The following is a 20,209-nucleotide window of genomic DNA, read 5'->3' on the forward strand; positions in this document are numbered from 1 at the left end:
AAGCGCAGTGTGTTATTTGGCTTGTGAAAACTGAGTCAGTTGTAACACTGGAACGTAATTACAGATGTCAGTATGGTGGTGAACCACCTACTGCAAATCTGTCCATCATCGGCTAAAGTCTTCCAATGAACCTGGTAGTGTTCTAAAAGCAAAATCACCAGGTAAAATGAGAACTCCTGAAGATGTTGTTCAACAGATCCTTGTTTCGTGAGTTCGGACATTGGCCAGACGTAGTCTACAATTAGAAATGTCTAAAGGTACTGTGTATGATGATGTGGGTAAAAGACTTAAGTTGCAACTGTTACATGAAATAAAACCCACTGATGAAATCTAAAGGTATAAGTTTGCTGTTGACTTTCAACACAGAATTGATGATGATGCGCGCAGTGGAAAGACCAGAGTCATCAATCATTTACGGGGAAGAATCGTCGTGACGGTTGGGACTGTTACACCTGAAATGTTGGTGAACAAGTGACGAGAAGTGGAATATCGTCTCGACGTGTGCAGGGCAACAAATGGATCCCATCATGCCAACTACTGACGACGTCTTTGGCACGATTGTTTTATGTATCTCCACTGCAGGATGGGATTTTAGTGTATTTTTGCTTCTTATGAAGGTGTATTTAGATATATCGAAACCGTGGTCAAGGCTTTAAATAAATCTTTATCCTATTCTTGTTATGCCAAGAAAGATAAAGCAACGTATCTGTTCATAGTATGTTTTGCGTTTGTTGTTTCCTTGTTACGGTTAACACTGGTTAGCAATGAAATAATTAAAAGCGAATCGTGAATCTGTTGCAAGCGATCCGACTATGGACTGCTTGGTGTTCCGTGCTGCGAATGGTATCATCTAAGAGAGAATTATAGAAATGATCACCTTTTCTCCATGTTAAATTTCTGTCGATCTCAATAAACTAATAAGCTGTTCAAGCGACAACGGGAATTAAATAGCAACAAGGAAAAAGTCATAAATTTGGAGATCGTCTAGAGAGCGATTTGGTGACTCTAGCTTAAAGCAATAGTCCAGATCGCAATATTATATTATTAGTGACCGGTTTCGACTTCATGTGGAATTCGTCTTCAGAAAATGAGCACCACCTGCCTGCCGCTGCTGGCGGCACCTCGGACGCTCCTGGGGCAACACGATCGTAAACTACTCAGTTTAAAAATCGTGTTGCCACGTGAGCATCCGAGGAGCTACCAGCCGTATCCAGATGGAGCTCATTTCCCGAAGATGACAAGTCGCAAACTGTCACAAATAAAATACCTACATACGACAAAAATAGACTAAATGAAATCGAGGAAGATTTCAAGAAAAATAACACGAGAAATTTCTACAGAATATTCAGGAAAAATATCTATATCTACATCTACATCTACATCCATACTCCGCAAGCCACCTGACGGTGTGTGACGGAGGGTACACTTCTGCTTTAGAAGAACAAATGAATCTCTAGAAAGAAAAAATAAAGAAAATTGCAATAGTGTTAAAGATACTTTGATACACTCCTCAACTGTGAGAAGCCCAAAGAAAAATTACACTTCACAAAAACACTGCCAAACCCAGACTCGAAGCCGCCTACAACCACAGAGGTTATAAAATTAAAGGTTATAAAATTAACTAAACAACAACAGAGCCCCATGGGAAGATGGCATTATCGCTTAGATATGGAAACTCACAGACCAAAATATTACTAAGAAAATTCATATAATTCTCTTGGAAATACGCAGCACATAGAAAATTCCACGGGAATGGAAATGAGCACTGATTCACCCACTCCACAAAAATGGAGACAGGACAGACCCTAATAAGTACAGAGGGATCTCATTATTACCGATCACTTATAAAATTCGGTCCAAGGTGTTACTGAACAGATTGGAACCACAAGTGGATGGAAAGATAGGTGCATACCAGGCAGGGTTCAGAAAGGGAAGATCCTGTATTGAACAAATTTGGAACCTGCGAACACTCTTGAAGGTCAGACAGGCGAACAGCTCCGTAGTTACATTTGTGGACTAAGAAGGCCTATGACTCCATTGACAGGCAGACTCTCTTTGACACACTAGAAGAATACGGGAGAGCCATTTGAGATACAGGTGGCAGACAAGGAGAAAGGAGATGGTCTCTCACCACTTCTATTCAGCATAGTCCTGGACAAAATTATCAAGCAGTGGCAAGAAAAAGTAAAAGGAATTCAGTTAGGAACAACACGTGCTAACAATACAATCATAAAATGCCTAGCATTTGCAGATGACTTGGTAATACTCAGCAATAACAGAGAAGAAGCACAAGACGCCCTGGAATATTTACATGAAGTTTCTGCTAAAACGGTGTTACGCATATCGTACGAGAAAACACAATATATGGAAAGAAAGAACAACAATACACAAATAATGCACACAAAATACGGATTGGTTAAAAAAGTGAAAAAATTGAAGTATCTTGGAGAATACATGCTCACCGGAGTATCAAACAAGGCCTCCAATACAGAACGAAAAGAAAAACTTCAGAATGCGTACAATAAAAAAGACAGGCGAAACTCAGACACTACAATGCAGTTGTACTACCAGAAGCCCTCTATGCAACAGAAACGACCACAATCGGGGCATCAGGGATCGCAGAGACAGAAGAGACAGAACGTAAAATCCTTCGAGAAAGTTTAGGAGCAGTACATAGAGATGGTGTATGGATGAAGAGGCCAACCAAAGAACTGTACGAACATACAGACAGACTCACAAACACAATCAGAAAACGTCGGTTAACATTCTTTGGGCACATACACAGAATGAACATCACCAGACTCACAAAGAGGATTTTTGATGTAGTCAGCAGCTCAATCAAAGAAACCAACTGGTTTCATGAAATAGAAGAAGACCTAAAACAAGCAGGAGTCAATAAAGAAATGATAGATGATCGAGAAAAATTCAGAAACAAAATTATGAACACGAAATTGGAAGTAAAAGAAAGGAAGAGACCGGGAAAAATATGGACCGAACAAAGGAAACACGAACACAGTGAAATAATTAAGAGATTTTGGGAAGACAGAAAGAAGAAGAAAACATAAAAACGGGAATGTAGAATAATAATGTATTATTCAAGTTCAGTCACTGTCTTAAGGGCAAAAATGTATAATAACAATAATAATAAAAGCCATCTGGACAGTTGTTTTAATGCATAAAAAGGGTTATATTAGATGGGCGGAAAGGACGACGGAGACGGTGAAGCTAATATTTACTCTGGCTGCAGCGATCCTAGTTATGTCCTACAGGTGCACGGCTGTTGCAGGTATATCTTTCCAGATTCTGTTCCTTAGAGTTAGAAAAGCATGATGTTGTCTTGTCTAGCCTTTACTTTATTATTATTATTAGCCTATTATTGCTTCTATTGTTACTGTTATTATTACAATTACATTTAAAAAAAAGAGCAGCACAGAGGTACAGTGGCTTAAGTTTAAACAGCTGGCATCCATGATGCTCTTGCAGACCACGCATCTTTATAAACATATTTCCGTGTAAACAAAAGGTATCCTTAGTACTCACAATGCTTCGGCGACTAGATTGATCCAAACCACTTTCACTCCGGTTCTTGGAACAAGACGACATGTGATATTTAATATTAAATTAACATAAAAGTAATACAAGTTCCAGATACAATCGGTTGGTTGTCACACTGCTTCGGGCATCTTACTTTCGAATCTGAGACAAACTTACGCTTATAGCATTTGTAGACTGAGGGATAAAATAGAGTGAGAAAAGTGATGTAAGCTCACCGTACAAATCGTTAGCCACCTCAGTGCGCCTGCACAGATGATTCGTTAAGCCTTCACAGATGGTGCAGTGATCGAATCACGTGCTCAATCGCGTGTGCAATGCCTCTGCGTGGGCATAAAATAATAGCGATCGATGAGACATTTATGTTTGAAGCAGATATTGAACGTAAACATGGGTAGATGAAGCGACGTGACAAATAGCAATAAGTGGCAGTCGTGTTTGGCCGCACCAGTGACAATTCGGTGTTTGAAGTTGCTGTTAAACGTGTCTGTAAGCAGTAATGTAACGCACGTGGCCACGAACACGACGTTACGATTGTGGCCGAAGAAAGGTCGCGACTGAGAGGGACCGGAGAGGCGTTTCATGACTTTTGAGTTAAAATCTCTTCCAAACCCGACACGAATTGCCACAGGCAGTGAATGAAAGACCATCTCTATCTGTTAGCGAGAGAGTAATGCGGCAGAAACTGGATGCAGTGAACATTTTGTCACCTCAGAAAGGCCGTCACTCGTACAGGCACATAAAGACAGCAGCAAAGTTCATTGGGCTGGGAGAATTTGTAACTAGTTTTCTGAACACTTCCCCCTCGCATTACATTTCGACTGTCCTGCCAGATCATCTGACTTGAACAATAGGAAATGAAATAAAATATCTCTGTCACGCATTGGAACAGCGGGTAAAACGCAGACATCAGCACCCATGCAGTTTGGTGGAATTGCGCGATCAGACCGTCAGCGAGTGGCTTAACTGGATACGAAGTATCAGCACAATCTTGTGGACTCATTTCGTAATCGAATGCAGACGGATGTCAAGTGGAGGGGCGGGATTACACGACATTAAATGATGCTTCTAATGCTTTCCCTATGGTTGACTAATTTTTTGTCCTGTGAGCCTACAATCTGTACAGAAATCAGACCTTTGTGTAAGAGTCAAAGTACATGGAAAGTAAGCAGTTGCAGAGATGTGAGTGAAGATGTACTCTGTCTACCACTTTATTTGGTCTGTACGTGCAGCAAGCACTGATCTAGCGGAACGGTCGAGGTGCGGTAGGGCACCTGAATGTTGGTCAGACTAGGAACGTACGCACGCATCCCTACGTCCATGGCAGTTGTTAGTCTGATAGACGAAAGTGTACACATCATACTCATTATGAACGTGTAGAAGAAAGAGCAACACTTGCTCTTACGGAATACTAACATAGACCTACAGGTTGTGATAACTCATATGAGTGAGCCAAAGTTAGGGGACGAGGAACATCCCGAAATATCAGAGAACCTCGTACAGCCTGAACTACACCCTCTACACACGGCGTCTTATATACATCATTAGATCGTTGGTGCAATGGACATCTCACTTCATTTGACAGAAAGGCAATATCACGACGTGAAAGACCACACTACACGCCTCCAGTCGGCAGCTCTAACGCTTTACTTTGTCTGACAACATGATGGAAATTGACGTGCCGCCGTGAGCAGTGGCTTTTTGCGAGGTACCCGCCTCGAAACATTCATTGCATTCAGATCTTTTCCCTACATTCGCTCGGAAACAGATTGGGATGAACCTGCATTTAATGACTGTAGCAACTCGTCGTCGGCTTTGAAACCGAGAGACAAGGTGAGACACTCGTGTGAGCTCTCTATTGTTATGTGTTATATTGCTGCGATTGGTACGTCATTCCTTGTAGACACATACGACTGTATGCACTGATGTACCAACAACACAGTAAAGTTCATTCACGGAACGCCCAAACGCGATAGTTCGTTATATAAGTCAGTAGCTTTTGTGGCCATTGTTATTCACTGTAAAATTTGACCATCCAGGTCGTCACACTTACCACTTAAAACTTTCTCAATGCTCGACTTCTAGATTCTTCAGCTGGGAACTTCTTCAGGATTCCACTGGTGCACCTCGATCGCTGAACATTTTCGAGAGACAGTGTCGCGTTCACTTATAAAAGGCTTTCTTCCTGCAATTCTTTGCAGAAGTGGAGTTATTGGGTAGAAATCTTCAGGCTGACATTGATGGGCCATCGTCTTTGGGAAAATGCTGCAAGCAGATAGTGGGAGTGCGCAGGAAACGATAGTATTAATGTTATTGTGTTGCCTCGGTTCTATCTTGGCAGTTCTTTAAATTTCTCGTTCGCCGTGACTGCGTGTTTACTTTTTTCATAGCGGCATCACGCCTTTAGCGTCATTTCTATTAAAATAGTACCCAGTCTTCGAGATTTCAAATACTTCACGGACTCTCCCTATATAAATACTGCGGAAAAGTGTGGTGTGATGGGTGGCTGTGGCAACGTAAGAAGTCGTTTTGAAAAGTAATGGCTTCGAATTTCTGACGTGAAAATTCGTGATGCTTTTTCAATAAAACAAACTTCGTTAGCGACCTACATCCTTACTGTTGATGTCTATATATTCATTCCTCAACATAGTCATATGGGCGACGAAAATGATTCCCCCTACGAGAGATCGGTTTGTTGATACCGTCACTGCAGAATGTTTTACTTTCTTGATGTAGCCGCGAATCACCTCCGCTTGCACCGTTTCATCACTGTCAAAGAGAAGTCCTCGAAGGCGTTCTTTAACTGAAGGAAACAGATGAGTATCGGATGTGATCAAGTCGGGACTATATGCAGAATGATCGGTGGTAGTGAAGGCAAGGTGTCGCGTTCTTGACAGATGTCGCAATGCTCGTGTGTGGTCCGGTGTTGTCATGCTGAGGGAGAAGGTGCTTCATCCATGGACAAACTCTTCTGCAGTTAGAAAGTCATTTAAAGCACGCTGTTTCACGCACATCGACATAATTACGTAACACACCGCCACGTCACACGCTACAATCCGAGCCCTCTAGTGGCAGAGGGTTGGAACTTGCTTCAAAAAAGTGGGAAAGTCGACCAAGTGATGTGCATCAAGTGTAATACCTCAACCAATTTTGAGGAGTAAACAATTCGGAGGCATTACTTTCCAGCACGTCGTCGTACATTTTTTCGACGCTCAAAAAGGAATAAAAGAATGAGTTAAAGAGGACGAACGCCACAGACCCCTAAGTCAGAATATAAGATCGGTTGTTGGATATAGCCAAGAAGAATGTTAACCAGAAAAAGCAATATTTATAAAAGCAGAGTCGATGAAGCAACTGAAAATGTTGAAAAATCGGTGGAATTTCCATAGAGGTGACAGCAGCAGGCTTCCGGCTCCATGGCTATCAGCTACCACTGAAGCATATGCGCAGTCTCAACGAGCGAGAGATATTAACGTCCACTAGAGAATGAAGGCGGCACAAAAGCAACAATACTTTCGATTACCCCCCTCACCCCCCCCCCCCGACCCCCACCCCTTTCAGTATCTAGCTTCAGCATCAACCGACTGTCGACGGTCCGCCAATAAGAGCCTGAAACTTTTCTCCCGACAGCCCCAGTCCTCCGAAATGCGCCGGAAAATATTCTTTTACAAGTGAACGTGACACCGTCTTGCGACAGTGCTAAGCCATTCAGGGACACCCATGCAATCCTGAAAAAAAAACAGCAGAGGATTAGAAATTAAGTAGTTTTAATGGGCATATAATGCGGCTTAATGAGTAAAAATATTTTTCATATGAATGCGTGGTGTGTGTTCTTCCTGACATGTCCGAAAGGACAGACACCACGGGGAATCCTAAGCTGTAATACATTACATGTAAGCTGAAGGTTGAGAGGGAAGAAATAAAAAGAAAGGATAGGAAAGGGATTACCGAAGTCAGATGCATAGGGACATTAGGTAGAATCAGCGACAACGAGTGAAAATGTATACCGGACCGCTATTCGAACCCGAGATTTCCAGCTGGCTACGCCGGTGCGTTAACCACTGCGACACTCGGTGCACTGTATTTATCACAACTCTGCGGACTATCTCGGCACACATGACGACCGACCAACCTACCCGCCGTTCCTGTCCATTTCCTCCATGCTCGCTACTCTCAGATTCCCGCAGGACGTCGGACGTATTTGTACATCAGCACTGAAGAAGATGGTCAGTCTCTTATTTATATATGAATGCATGGTGGTGTCTGTGCGTTCGGACATGTAATGTCCCGTTGGAGCTGACATCAGTAATCCCTTCCCTTTCCTTTCTCCCCTCTCCACCTTCAATTTATATAGGGTGTCCCAGCTAAGGCTCAGGCGTGAACCCCATGCTGCCCGTAATCGCGATGTGATTGACATGTGTAATCACACCTCCATACTTATCAAGAGGGACTCTTACTTTTCAATCACATCGCGATTACGGGCAGCTTGGGGTTCACGCCTGAGCCTCAGGACGTACGCTAGCAGCGCATGTCGGGTGTTTCAAGCGTCAACTTCGCGTCTCAATATCTCGGGATGTAATGGGAATATTGCGATGCAATCAACGCCGTTGTGTATGTGCTTTGTCATGCTATGGATTGCTGAAGAAAAAATATAGGAGGCCCATTTAAAAAAACATAAGTTTGTGCTAAAAAACACATATGCTTTAGTTTTAGAATGTTTCCAAATATGTACATTCATGGGCCCCAGCCCTACATTGATACCGGTGAAAGTCGTTTTCCAATAGCTTTTATTGTTCCAGAGATATTTTGGGTGGACAAGATAGCTGGGACACGCTGTATAAAAATATTTTACCATCAACGACAGCTTCTTTTCGCCGTTCTTCGTGTGATCCAATGTGATTCCGTTACATCTGTATAGCCGTCATTCTACTATCAATACGTTCCTCAGCGTTTGATGGTCACATGGCAGCCTTGTACCAGTTCTAGAAGCTCTAGAGCGGTTCAGATTGACCAGTGTGCTCTTGTGATGGTCTGTCTAATATTTGGTACCATGTCTTGCAGTAGCTGTCTGACGTTGAGCGGGCCTGTTGTGATGGTCGTGGCGTTTGTTTCAAGCAAGAGTGGCTCCCCGTGAGCGTGCGGTCGTGGTCGCCGCTGCGGCTCGTCTACTCGGTGCCGCACTACAGCTGGAGCCGCAAGGGCTTCTCCTTCGGAGCGCTCTACTCCTTCGTCAACGACGGCGTCTGCGGCCGGGCCGTGCTCAACAGACCCTCAGGTGAGTGCTCCCTCACAATCAAATAGGCTCTCGCCAAAGTGAACAGTCTGCGGAAAAAAAGTCTAAAACTTTTACTCACACACTCAGCCCTGCAACCTCACACACAACCTGCTCCGTAAACAAAATTTTCTTTTAGTAATAAGTCTGCTGGAAAGACGGGTGACCACTAAATTGTTTATCTGCTGGTTGTCTACGGAAGCGACCACACATGGCCGTACTCTGGTCAACTCAACGTCAAATTTTATGCTTATGGTACCTGCGACTGTTGAATTATAGCAAGTGGGAATCAACAATTCTGGCCGGCACACAAGACTTTTAGTTCTATTCAATCATTTATAGTCGGCAATAAATATTGACAATATACTCCACAGAATGGGCACGTATGTAGGCCACCATAATGTTGAGAAGGTGGGAAAGGGAAAAGGGGGGGGGGGGGGGTTGACGGCATATTTCAGATCCAGACAGAAACCTCGTGCCAAATAATTTCTCTGATATTAGCTCATTAAACTGAAGACTTTGACTAAGTAACAACTAAAGTTCGAAGTAATGACTCTTTGCTTTAAATCACTAAAGCTCAGTGGCACTGCATGGAAATTCTGCTAACTCCAGCGGGAAATTCCACATGAATAATTCAGAACTTCGTATTGCTGGACGCTTAGTTTTACTTTCTAAAGCTTGCGCTTTTGCACCAGATTGACGAAGTTAACGCTTCGGCACTACAGCAGGAAACAAGCTAAAACTGTAACTACACTAAACTTTCCAACCTAAAGAACACACTAACCCCACTCAGGTAACCCCTGTTTCACACACCGTCAATTGCTCTGTGCTCCCAGACGCTCCGTAATCTCGTTCGCACTTCGCCTCCAAATTCCACACTTTTAGTGCCCAGATGAGGAATAATGACGAAAAAAACATCTTACGTCCTACATTCAGAATAGTGGCACCTCACTGTATATACAATAACAGCAAACATGACGATGTTTGCATCAACTGTTCGTCTCCAGCATCCATTAAACCTCTCTTGTTATAAGCTACCAAAATTTGCTTAATTTACAGTAAGCATTAGAACAAAGCATGAGTCCATTCAGTTCCAAAGTATTTTTGCTGCTCTTCCCACTCGTGACGCAAGCGCATTCCAAACTAGGTCTTACTAAATAAAATGAATGAGATACTCTGACGAAAAAAGTTAAGCACCTACAAAAAAATGGTTCAAATGGCTCTGAGCACTATGGGACTCAACTTCTAAGCTCATTAGTCCACTAGAACTTAGAACTAGTTAAACCTAACTAACCTAAGGACATCACACACATCCATGCCCGAGGCAGGATACGAACCGTAGCGGTCTCACGGTTCCACACTGCAGCGCCTAGAACCGCACGGCCACTTTGGCCGGCTAAGCACCTAGAAGACATTGTCGGATGTCACTGTAACTTTCTACACGTCAACATCAACAGCAGGTATGTAAATGATTGAAGTTTCAATAATCTATGATAGGTAGCGCGGGAACCAGAGTGCATTACTGTTGCTCATGTTTCATGTTTTTGTAAGCCTCTTAGGCTATGTAAGGGGCGTGAAAATAGTCAGATGATGGTTAGTCACTGTGAAATATATGCCGCATGCCCGTCTGAGACAGCATTATCAGCTCCCGACAGAATTTTAGTAGGGCCTCACCTGGTCCATTATTTGGTCGGTTGGTGGAATCGTGCTAAGTCCAGATTCGTGCGGCAATCGAATGTGACAGTGGCTCGATGTAGAACTGGATGGGAACGTGTAGGCAGTCATGCTCGTCATCAACATACCGGTAGATCAGGTGGATACCCTTATTGTGTACCACTCAAACAGTAACCCCTTCACATCAGCCCCTACCATCCTAGAACATGGACTCTCTGCAACATTCTGTGTTATCTAGGACCACTGGCCGAAGTCCAACAGTAGCCGAAGTGGGGAATCCCGTATAATGCATAGGTTACCGCTAACACAACACAAATGACTGATCCTGAAGAAGTGCCGCTACCGCGAAGGTTGGGTTGCTGATGAGTGGTGTCATACTGTGTTCATAGCTGAATCGCAGTTCTGCACTACCTCAGAGGACGATCACCAGAAAGTGTTGCGGCCACCCAGGAAGAGGTCCTGGTCTTCCAATGTTTCGAGGCGTCACTGCGGTGTTACTCCTGGCGTTGTGGTATGGGGAAATCATTCAATATGACTTCTGGTCACACCTGGTAGTGACTGAGGGAAGTTTAGCAGCAGAAGGATACATCACGACATACATCGTCCTTATGCATGCTCTCTCATGCGACACTATTATGGTACCATTCTGCATCTAGACAATGCTTGTCCATATATGACACAAGTTCCTGTGAACTGTCTGCCTGATTCTGAGGTACTTCCGTGGCCAACAAGGTTCCCGACAGAACATGCATGGTAACAGCTCGAAACTTAACTCCGTCCCAGTGCTAGTATAAAGCATATAAAAGGCCAGTCACAGTAGCTGTCTGCCAGTTTGCCTCAGAAGAGGATATAAAGGTTTTATGACACCCTTCTAAACCAAATCAGAGTATGCGTCCAGGCCTGATGTAATATAACTTCGTACTGGTAAGTTGGTCTTGCAGGCCAGTTCTTTATAATTTTAATATGACTTTGTAATCACTGAAAGAACATCACGTACCTTCTCAGCCCGTCTTGTAACCTTTTCATCTTCTAGGTGCCTCGATTTTTTTGTCAGGCAGTGTGTACGTGTTGCATATGTTCGACTATGAATATAATTAGTTCTAGGATGGATCTTTCTCAGTTTCTTTAATTATACCAACCTTTAATATTACTATTCTCCGTGGCATTCTATAGTGTCCTGTTGTGATTCGTTGTTGGTTTAATCTTATCTCTGTAACTTAACTTTAACTATAATTACATAAAATAAATGCTTACATTTTAAATATAAATCATGTATCATTCGTTGCTGGAAGAAGAGCACCTTCGAATGACCCCCTGATTAAAGCTGCGATGGCTTTTTCTAAGAGCGTTGTTAATTTTGGAAGTAACTCGGAATTGCAGCAGACGCGCTAGCCCAGTGCCTGCATTTGTCTGCGCTGATGGGCTCGCACAGGGCTCTCGCCGGCCACACCGAGATTCGCTGCCACCTTGATGTGCTGGCCATCAACTCTCGCCTATGCCCACTCTCGCCAACAGTTAATTCATGACGCACACCATTAGGTCATGTCTAATTCTTCCACGGCATCATTTATAGGGTAGCCACTCTATGTCAGAAGTTGAACTAAACTCTTTCGAGTCATTCTTTTATCAAAATTTGTTCGCACTTAAGTTTCTGTATCCCTAAATCTATTACGGGCAATTCCGTAATGCTGCCTTGAAACGAAAACGGTTCATTTCTTAGCAGCTCGGTGTGCCTTACTCCAGCGTCGCTAATATCCTGTTCGTTGATGTTACATTAAATCATTGTACTGTACGTTTCAATAAGATTAACCCGCTATCTCATGATATATCTCCTGAATGGATAAAGAACGAATATTCATGTACCCATGGCAACTAAAAATTTGATGCGGTTTGTAATTCGCTAGCTCGGGCCGAGCTAAGTGACGCAGTGGTTATCACAAGAGACTCTCATTTGGGAGGACGCTGGTTCAGATCGGCGTCCGGTCATCCAGATTTAGGTTTCTCGTGTTTCCTCTAAATAGTTTCAAGCAAATAACGCGGTGGTTCCTTTGAAAGGCAAGACCGATTTCATTAGCCATTGTTGACACAATCGAGATACGTGCTCCGTCTCTAATGAGCTCGTTGTCGACGGATTGTTAAACCCTAAGCCTCCAATATTCATTTAGATCATTCGGTTCCACGTACTTGGATATGTTGGAATTTTCCACGATTCTGAGAACATGTTGAACATTTAACCTTTTAATACGTTTGAGTGCCACCACACTGGCCCCTTCATCTACGGAAATTCCTACCCAATACGCAGCGCCAACAATCTACACTGCCTGCTCAAGAAGATGAGATACCCAGAAGGGCAGGAGGAAACAAAACTGAACTACAATGGTTGAGAGGGTAGGAGAGGTTATTTCAGTGATTGGAAAACCAAATCAAATACACAAAGAACTTGGCTGTACGACCAACTTATCAGCACGAACTCATACCGCATCTGGCCAAAATGCATGCACTGATTCGATTCGAAAGGGTGAGACTCATGTCGGGAAACCTGGATGGCCAAACCATTCCCTCAAATGGTCCAGAATGTTCTTAAAATCAAATGCCAACAGTTGTGGGCCAGTGATATGGGTCATTTTCATCCATAAAAATTTTCCACCGCTGTTCGGGAACGTGACGTCCATGAACGGCTGCAACTGGTCTTCAACTAGGCGAACATCGCGAGGACCCAGTCCATTCGATGTTAACACTGTCCTTACCATTACTGAGCCTCAACCACCTTGCACAATGGTTTACTGAAAACCTGGGTCCATGGATTCGTGGGGTCTGTGCCACACTCGAACCCTACCATGAGGTCTTACAAACTGAAATCGGGACTCATCTAACCAGGTCATGGTTTTCAAGTAGTGTAACGACCAATTGATAAGGTCGCGAGCCCAGAAGAGGCGCTATAGGCGTCGTAGTGCTATTAGCAAAGGCACTCGCGTCGGGGTTCTCCTGCCTTTCCACATTAACGCCAAATTTCGCCACACAGCCCTGACAGAGATGTTTGTCTACGTTCCACATTAATTTCTGCTGTTATTTCACGCAGTGTTGCTTGTTTGTCAACACTGACAAGTCTACGCAAATGCCGCTGCTCTCGGTCGTTAACAGAAAGCCGTCGAGCACTGAGTTACCCGAGGGGAGAGGTAATCCCCAGAAGTTGGCTTTTACAGCAGACACTTGACACTGTGGATCGCGGAATATTGTATTCCCTAACGACTTCCAAAATGGAGGGACAAATGCGTCTAGCTCCAGCTACCATTCCATATTCAAAGTCTGTTAATTCCCGCCATGTGGACGTAATAATGTCGAAAATCTTTTCACTTGAATCGCCTGAGTTCAAATTACAGCTCGGTCAATGTATTAATCTTTTATACCTTATGCATGTTACACTTCCACAATCTGTATACGTGCGTATCGCTGTCCCCTGACTTCTCAGTGCGCAGTGTGAGTGCTCGATACTAGAACTGGGGTGGAGTGACGCACCCAGAAGGGCAGAAGTAAACAAAACAGAAATACACGGATTGAGAGGGTATGTGGAATTTAGGTGTAGTGACGTACCTTTAAGCAGCCAGAGTTCCCCCAAGCACATGTTTGGAGCAGCTACCAGTTCGAGCTGCTCCCACACATCTTCAATAGGTACAGATTTGGATGTGTTTGTGATATGGAGTACCTCAGAATCACGCAGACAGTTCACAGAGGCATGTGTAATGCATGGACAAGTAATGCGCCGTTGGAAATGGCAACACTATACTTTGCGCTTGTCTTGAATCTTCCTGGAAGATTAAAACTGTGTCCAGACCGAGACTCGACCTCGAGACCTTTGCCTTTCGCGGACAAGTGCTCTACCAACTGAGCTACCCAAGCACGACTGACGACCAGTACTGCCTACAGCACCTCGTCACCTACCTACCAAACTTCACAGAAGTTCTCGAGGCTGTGGCTAAGCCATGTCTCCGCTATATCCTTTCTTCCAGTAGTGCTAGTCCTGCAAGTTTCGAAGGAGAACTTCTGTGAACTTTGGAAGGTAGGAGACGAGGTACTGGCGGAAGTAAAATTGTGAGGACTGGTCGTCAGTCGTGCTTGGGTAGCTCAGTTGGTAGAGCACTTGCCTGCGAAAGGCAAAGGTGCCGAGTTCGAGTCTCCGTCCGGCACACAGTTTTAATCTGCCAGGAAGTTTCAATGCATGAGGAATTTGGGTGTCTTGATATAACTTTAAGAGACCAACGTTCCCTCAGTCACCACCAACTGTGATCAGAAGTCATGTACGATGATTCCCCACACCATGAAATCAGGAGTAAAACCTCTGTGCCTCCCCGAAAAACAGGAAGACTGGGTCCTCTCCACGAACCGCAGCCTTACTTGCTGACCATCGGCTTCCGAAATAATGCAGAACTGAGATTCGTATCTGAACACAGTGTAATACTATTCATCAACCATACATGGTTCCCCGTAATGGCATCTCTTCAGATTGAGACGTTTGTGTTGTGTCAACGACAGCGTACCCATGGGACGGGAATTCCGTACTGCGGCTGCTGAGAGACTTCGGTCAATGATGCAGGATAATAGAGAATGTTGGAGGAAGTCCAGATGTGAAAGGGGTTAAGATTTGCTAGGCACTCAATAAGCCCTCGAGTATTCCTGCCCTGATGTTCCTATGTAGCCACTGTCACATTCGAATGCCCAACACGTCTGGACATTGCACGATTAGACCAGGCAGCTAAATGGACCCGCAATGACACTCCTTTCAAACTCTGTCAGGGGCCGGCCGCGGTGGTCTCCCGGTTCTAGGTGCGCAGTCCGGAACCGTGGGACTGCTACGGTCACAGGTTCGAATCCTGCCTCGGGCATGGATGTGTGTGATGTCCTTAGGTTAGTTAGGTTTAAGTAGTTCTAAGTTCTAGGGGACTGATAACCACAGCAGTTGAGTCCCATAGTGCTCAGAGCCATTTGAACCATTTGAAACTCTGTCAGGTGCTTATAATACTGTCTCACTCGAGTAAGTGACACCTCGGCATCTTTCACGGTAAATCACTCACGGTCTGGCATTCACCAACATTTTGTACCCGACCACGATTGGTAACAACTCTAAATACGAATAACAGTAAAGCACTCTGGTTGCCGTTCTACCTGTCACAGAAAACTGCAACTCTAATCATGTATGTACCAGCCGATAGCGTGTACGTTTACGAAGTTCGCATCCGTCCAGTGAGCTCAGGGTACTCCACCTTTTTTTCAGACAGTGTGTCAGTCATATTGTAGACGTATTGGCGGTCAACACAACGACCAAAACAATCATAAAAACATTTGTTTGCTTTGGTCTGTAGTCGTACTTTAATTTTTCCTAATGGCTACAGGTTACCACCATCGAGTTATCCTCAAAATATAGGTAGCGGTTTACACCTGACACACACTCGTCAAGCTGCTTACGCAGTTAGGTGTGTATTATACAAGCCTTCTAAGTTAGTTCGATTTTTTCTGATGGTTCAGGCTTACGGCTCCAGGTATTGCTCCTTTGGCCTCCGTGATGGTCTGGTCTCACGATATATTTTTTCATTTTATTTATTTATTCATTGAATTTCATCGGATTATACTCTTCAGGCCATCTCATATATTCGACTAGGGTTTTACACCTAAAAAATTTTTTCGTCTATCATAGTAACCTAAAAAGTAGCACTAATTTGAATCTGAGGAATGGTTATAAAATAGTATTAATAGAAACAAAAAATATTTGAATTTCCTTAGAGAAAGTGCGACAAATTAGTATTTATTAAGAACTAATATAGTCAATATTAACATTGCTTCTACTACTGATGCTTTTGTCGCCACTAATAATGATAGGTATAACTGTGGTATTGACATACACAAAATGTATCTACGGGTGCACAAAAGTGATATTTTCTAGCATAGTAAGTTCTGAAGAGAGAGTAATGTAAGTAGACTACACCATCTAAGTACAGTGGTAAATGAGGAAGGTTTGAGGTAGTTAGTGCATACCGCGGATAGATAGTTGCATCATTACAAATGCCCTTAACTATCTTTTGATGCTGGAGAAACTATTCTGTTCAGTTATAGACTGAGCGTGGTCATTACAGAGGCATGCTCCTGCTATGGAAAATTCAGTAAAGCGGCTAACTAATGCGGTGTGACAGATACAGTTTTTCTCTTATCAGTTTTTTCTAGTGATACTTTCCAAAACACTTCATCTATTTAATTCACTTTCCAATATCATTAAGAGAATTGTGATGCTGCACAGTAACACCAGTGCCTGCGGTAACTCCAGACAGTCTCGCTAATATTTGGGACGAGTTTGGCTATCTACACCAGAGGTTTGTTGTGATATCGGTGTTCAGCACATTCACCAATTTCGTGAAAGAGAAATGAAAACTTAGATCCTAATCCCAAGTATGAAAAGGACTGATTACGAGGATATATCTTTTATATGAATATGCATATAAATTCACAAACACAATATATATATATATATATATATATATATATATATATATATATATATATATATATATATATATATATATATAGGGTGTCCCAGCTATCTTGTCCACCCAAAATATCTCTGGAACAATAACAGCTATTTGAAAACGACTTTCACCGTTATCAATGTAGGGCTGGGGCCCATGAATGTACATATTTGGAAACATCCTAAAACGAAAGCATATGTGTTTTTTATCACAAACTTATGTTTTTTTAAGTGGACCTCCTATATTTTTTCTTCAGCAATCCATAGTATGACAAAGCACATACACAATGGCGTTGATTGCATCGCAATATTCCCATTACATCCCGAGATATTAAGACGCGAAGTTGACGCTTGAAACACCCGACATGCGCAGCTAGCGCACGACCTGAGGCTCAGGCGTGAACCCCACGCTGCCCATTATCGCAATGTGATTGACATACTTAATCACACTTCCATACTTATCAAGAGGTCAGAAACGAATAATAAGGTCTGCTGCCATCCTGTATTAACGTCGTACATTCCAGCAGGTATTTATCCCATAGGCTAGGGGTGATGCGGTTCTGTAACATATCTGTGTACCGCAACGTTAGTCACAAAGTGAACTTCGCTTATCGTTAATCCGTTACTGAAAAGCTAATGCCGTTCAACGTTAAAACAGGAAAAAATAAGACAACCTGACGGGTGTACACCGATCGGTACTGGTTCATATTGTGTTCGTAGATACATAAAACGTGCAAGAGGGAAACCATTATTTGCTTATGAGAGTTGATGACAGCAGACCGTATTATTCGTTTGGGACCTTTTGATAAGTATGGAGGTGTGATTACACATGTCAATCACATCGCGATTACGGGCAGCATGGGGTTCACACCTGAGCCTCAGGACGTGCGCTAGCAGCGCATGTCGGATGTTTCAAGCGTCAACTTCGCGTCTCAATATCTCGGGATGTAATGGAAATATTGCGATGCAATCAACGCCATTGTGTATGTGCTTTGTCATGCTATGGATTGCTGAAGAAAAAATATAGGAGGTCCATTTAAAAAAACATAAGTTTGTGATAAAAAGCACATATGGTTTCGTTTTAGAATGTTTCCAAATATGTACATTCATGGGCCCCAGCCCTACATTGATACCGGTGAAAGTCGTTTTCCAATAGCTGTTATTGTTCCAGAGATATTTTGGGTGGACAAGATAGCTGGGACACCCTGTATGTGAGAGACATATCCTCGTTAAGTTAGATTGGTCTTTGAAAATAAAAACTCTGTAGTCCCATCCGGTTGTTTAAAGTTCAGACAAGATCGCTTGGTGTTTCATTTTATTTTACAGTAACTTGTTCCAATAGAATCTGGTTTTCACCATCGGATGTTCGGTAAAATCTTATTAACACGCATGCATGCCACCATTTCAGTGATGACACCTCACCCACAGGAAAAATCACCCCGTTGACTTGTGAAACAATCTACAAAGAATGTACCAAATATACAATGTACGAGGGTTGACTGGAAAGTAATGCCTCCACATTCGTAACTCTTCAACAGCTGGTAGCATTGGTATACGGCAGGTACTGACTTGTTCCGTAGCCTCTTCTCTATAGCTCCAGTTGTCGGGATGCCTTAGCAATGAACGGTTGTGTTGTTACAGTGTAAGGTATGGAACCATGCGCACACAGTCGGTCGATGCGATTTAAGCAAAATGCAGTCATTGAATTCTTGACAGCAGAAGGTGTCACGCCAAAGAAGGTTCATCGTAGAATAAAAGCAATTTATGTTGATTGTGTTGATGTGAGTACTGTGCGTCGTTGGGCGAGTAAGTTTGAAGATGTTGAGGTGGTAAAATCTAACCTGCGTGACAAACAAAGAGTTCGACGTCCTGTGATAACAACCACGGAGTTTCACAAGCAAAATGTTGACAGACTGATTCAGAACGATCGTCTTATCACTCAGAGGGAAAATGCAAGCACAACCGGCACTTCACAAGAACGTGTGGGTCACATTATTGCTTTGCTTGGCTATCGGAAGATCTGTGCACGATGGGTACCTTGTAAGCTGACTCCTGAAATGAAAGCGCACAGACCACCGTACAGTATCTTCCATACAGTCCAGATTTAGCACCGCCTGACTTCCATTGCTCCCCATAGTGACAGACGATCTGCAGGGACATCATTATGCTTCTGGAGAAGATATTTAGAGAAATGTGAGACAGTGGTTGCGGAAACAGAGTGTCGACTTCTTCCGTGACGGCTTCAGAAAACTTGTTCATCGTTGGTAGAAATGTAACCAATCAGCTGGTGATTATGTGGAAAAGTGAATATTGGTAATTAAAGATCACATTCTGAAGGTTATTTCTGCGTTTGATTTACTAAAATATTCCCATCCAAACCGAATTTACAAAGGTTGGGACTTTACTTTTCATTCACCTCTCGTATACAAAGTTTTCTAAACGAAACAAACGTTATTAACATTCTTCATGTCTACATATTTGCAGCTCTCTTCCACTAGAGGACTCCGAACTATAGCACGTAACATGGTGGTGTGTAACATAACTATGCTGGTGCGGGTGAAACAGCGCACTGTACACGAGTTTCGAATTCTGAGAGTTCGTCCACGCAAAGAGAACCCTCTATTTCAGCATGACACTGTCAGGCCACACACGAGCTCTGCGTCATCTGCTGCAATCGAACACCCTGTTGTGCATCCCTCAACGAAATCGAACATTGTAAAACGAAGGTATGTATAACCTGGTCCCTCGTTCGGAAAAAAAATGTGTTTGTCGCCTGGGTGACTATGTTGAGAAACAAACGTGTAGACACATAAAAAATTGGGAGGCATTATTTTTCAGCACGCCCTCGTAGGATACGATGCCATCAAATAGCCTATCACATAACTCTCGTACCTTTGTGTATTGTCATCACCTGCAAACATCGTCAGTGATTTAAGGGGATAAAGCCTAGTACAGGCACATAACGAGCTCCACTCGGATGGCACCGAGGATTGCCGCTAGGTTCAATGCCCCCGTCTGACGGATGGATTACCTTCACTAATGTTTTATACGTTCATTTAATGAGAACCGCAGAATTTAATCTATATCATGGTGCAAAGTCTGACGATCAGCAACTTTGCACTACCAGCTCGCTTCCCCTTGTCGGTCAAATACAGGCGGTGATAATTCCTTGCTCCGACAAGATTCTAACCACCGATCTC

At 43.2% G+C, this 20,209-nt stretch overlaps 1 protein-coding gene across 1 annotated transcript in view; it reads left to right on the forward strand.

Moving 5' to 3' along the window:
- The window catches only part of LOC126263389 (uncharacterized), a 285,649-nt gene that overhangs the window by 242,745 nt on the left and 22,695 nt on the right, over positions 1–20,209 (forward strand). The window contains exon 14 of the mRNA XM_049960483.1: positions 8,668–8,827. Coding sequence (XP_049816440.1) covers positions 8,668–8,827 — 160 coding nt within the window. The remainder of the gene's footprint in view (positions 1–8,667; positions 8,828–20,209) is intronic.

Source organism: Schistocerca nitens, chromosome 6 (genome assembly GCF_023898315.1).
Source record: "Schistocerca nitens isolate TAMUIC-IGC-003100 chromosome 6, iqSchNite1.1, whole genome shotgun sequence".
In the NCBI taxonomy this organism is placed as follows: Eukaryota; Metazoa; Arthropoda; class Insecta; order Orthoptera; family Acrididae; genus Schistocerca; species Schistocerca nitens.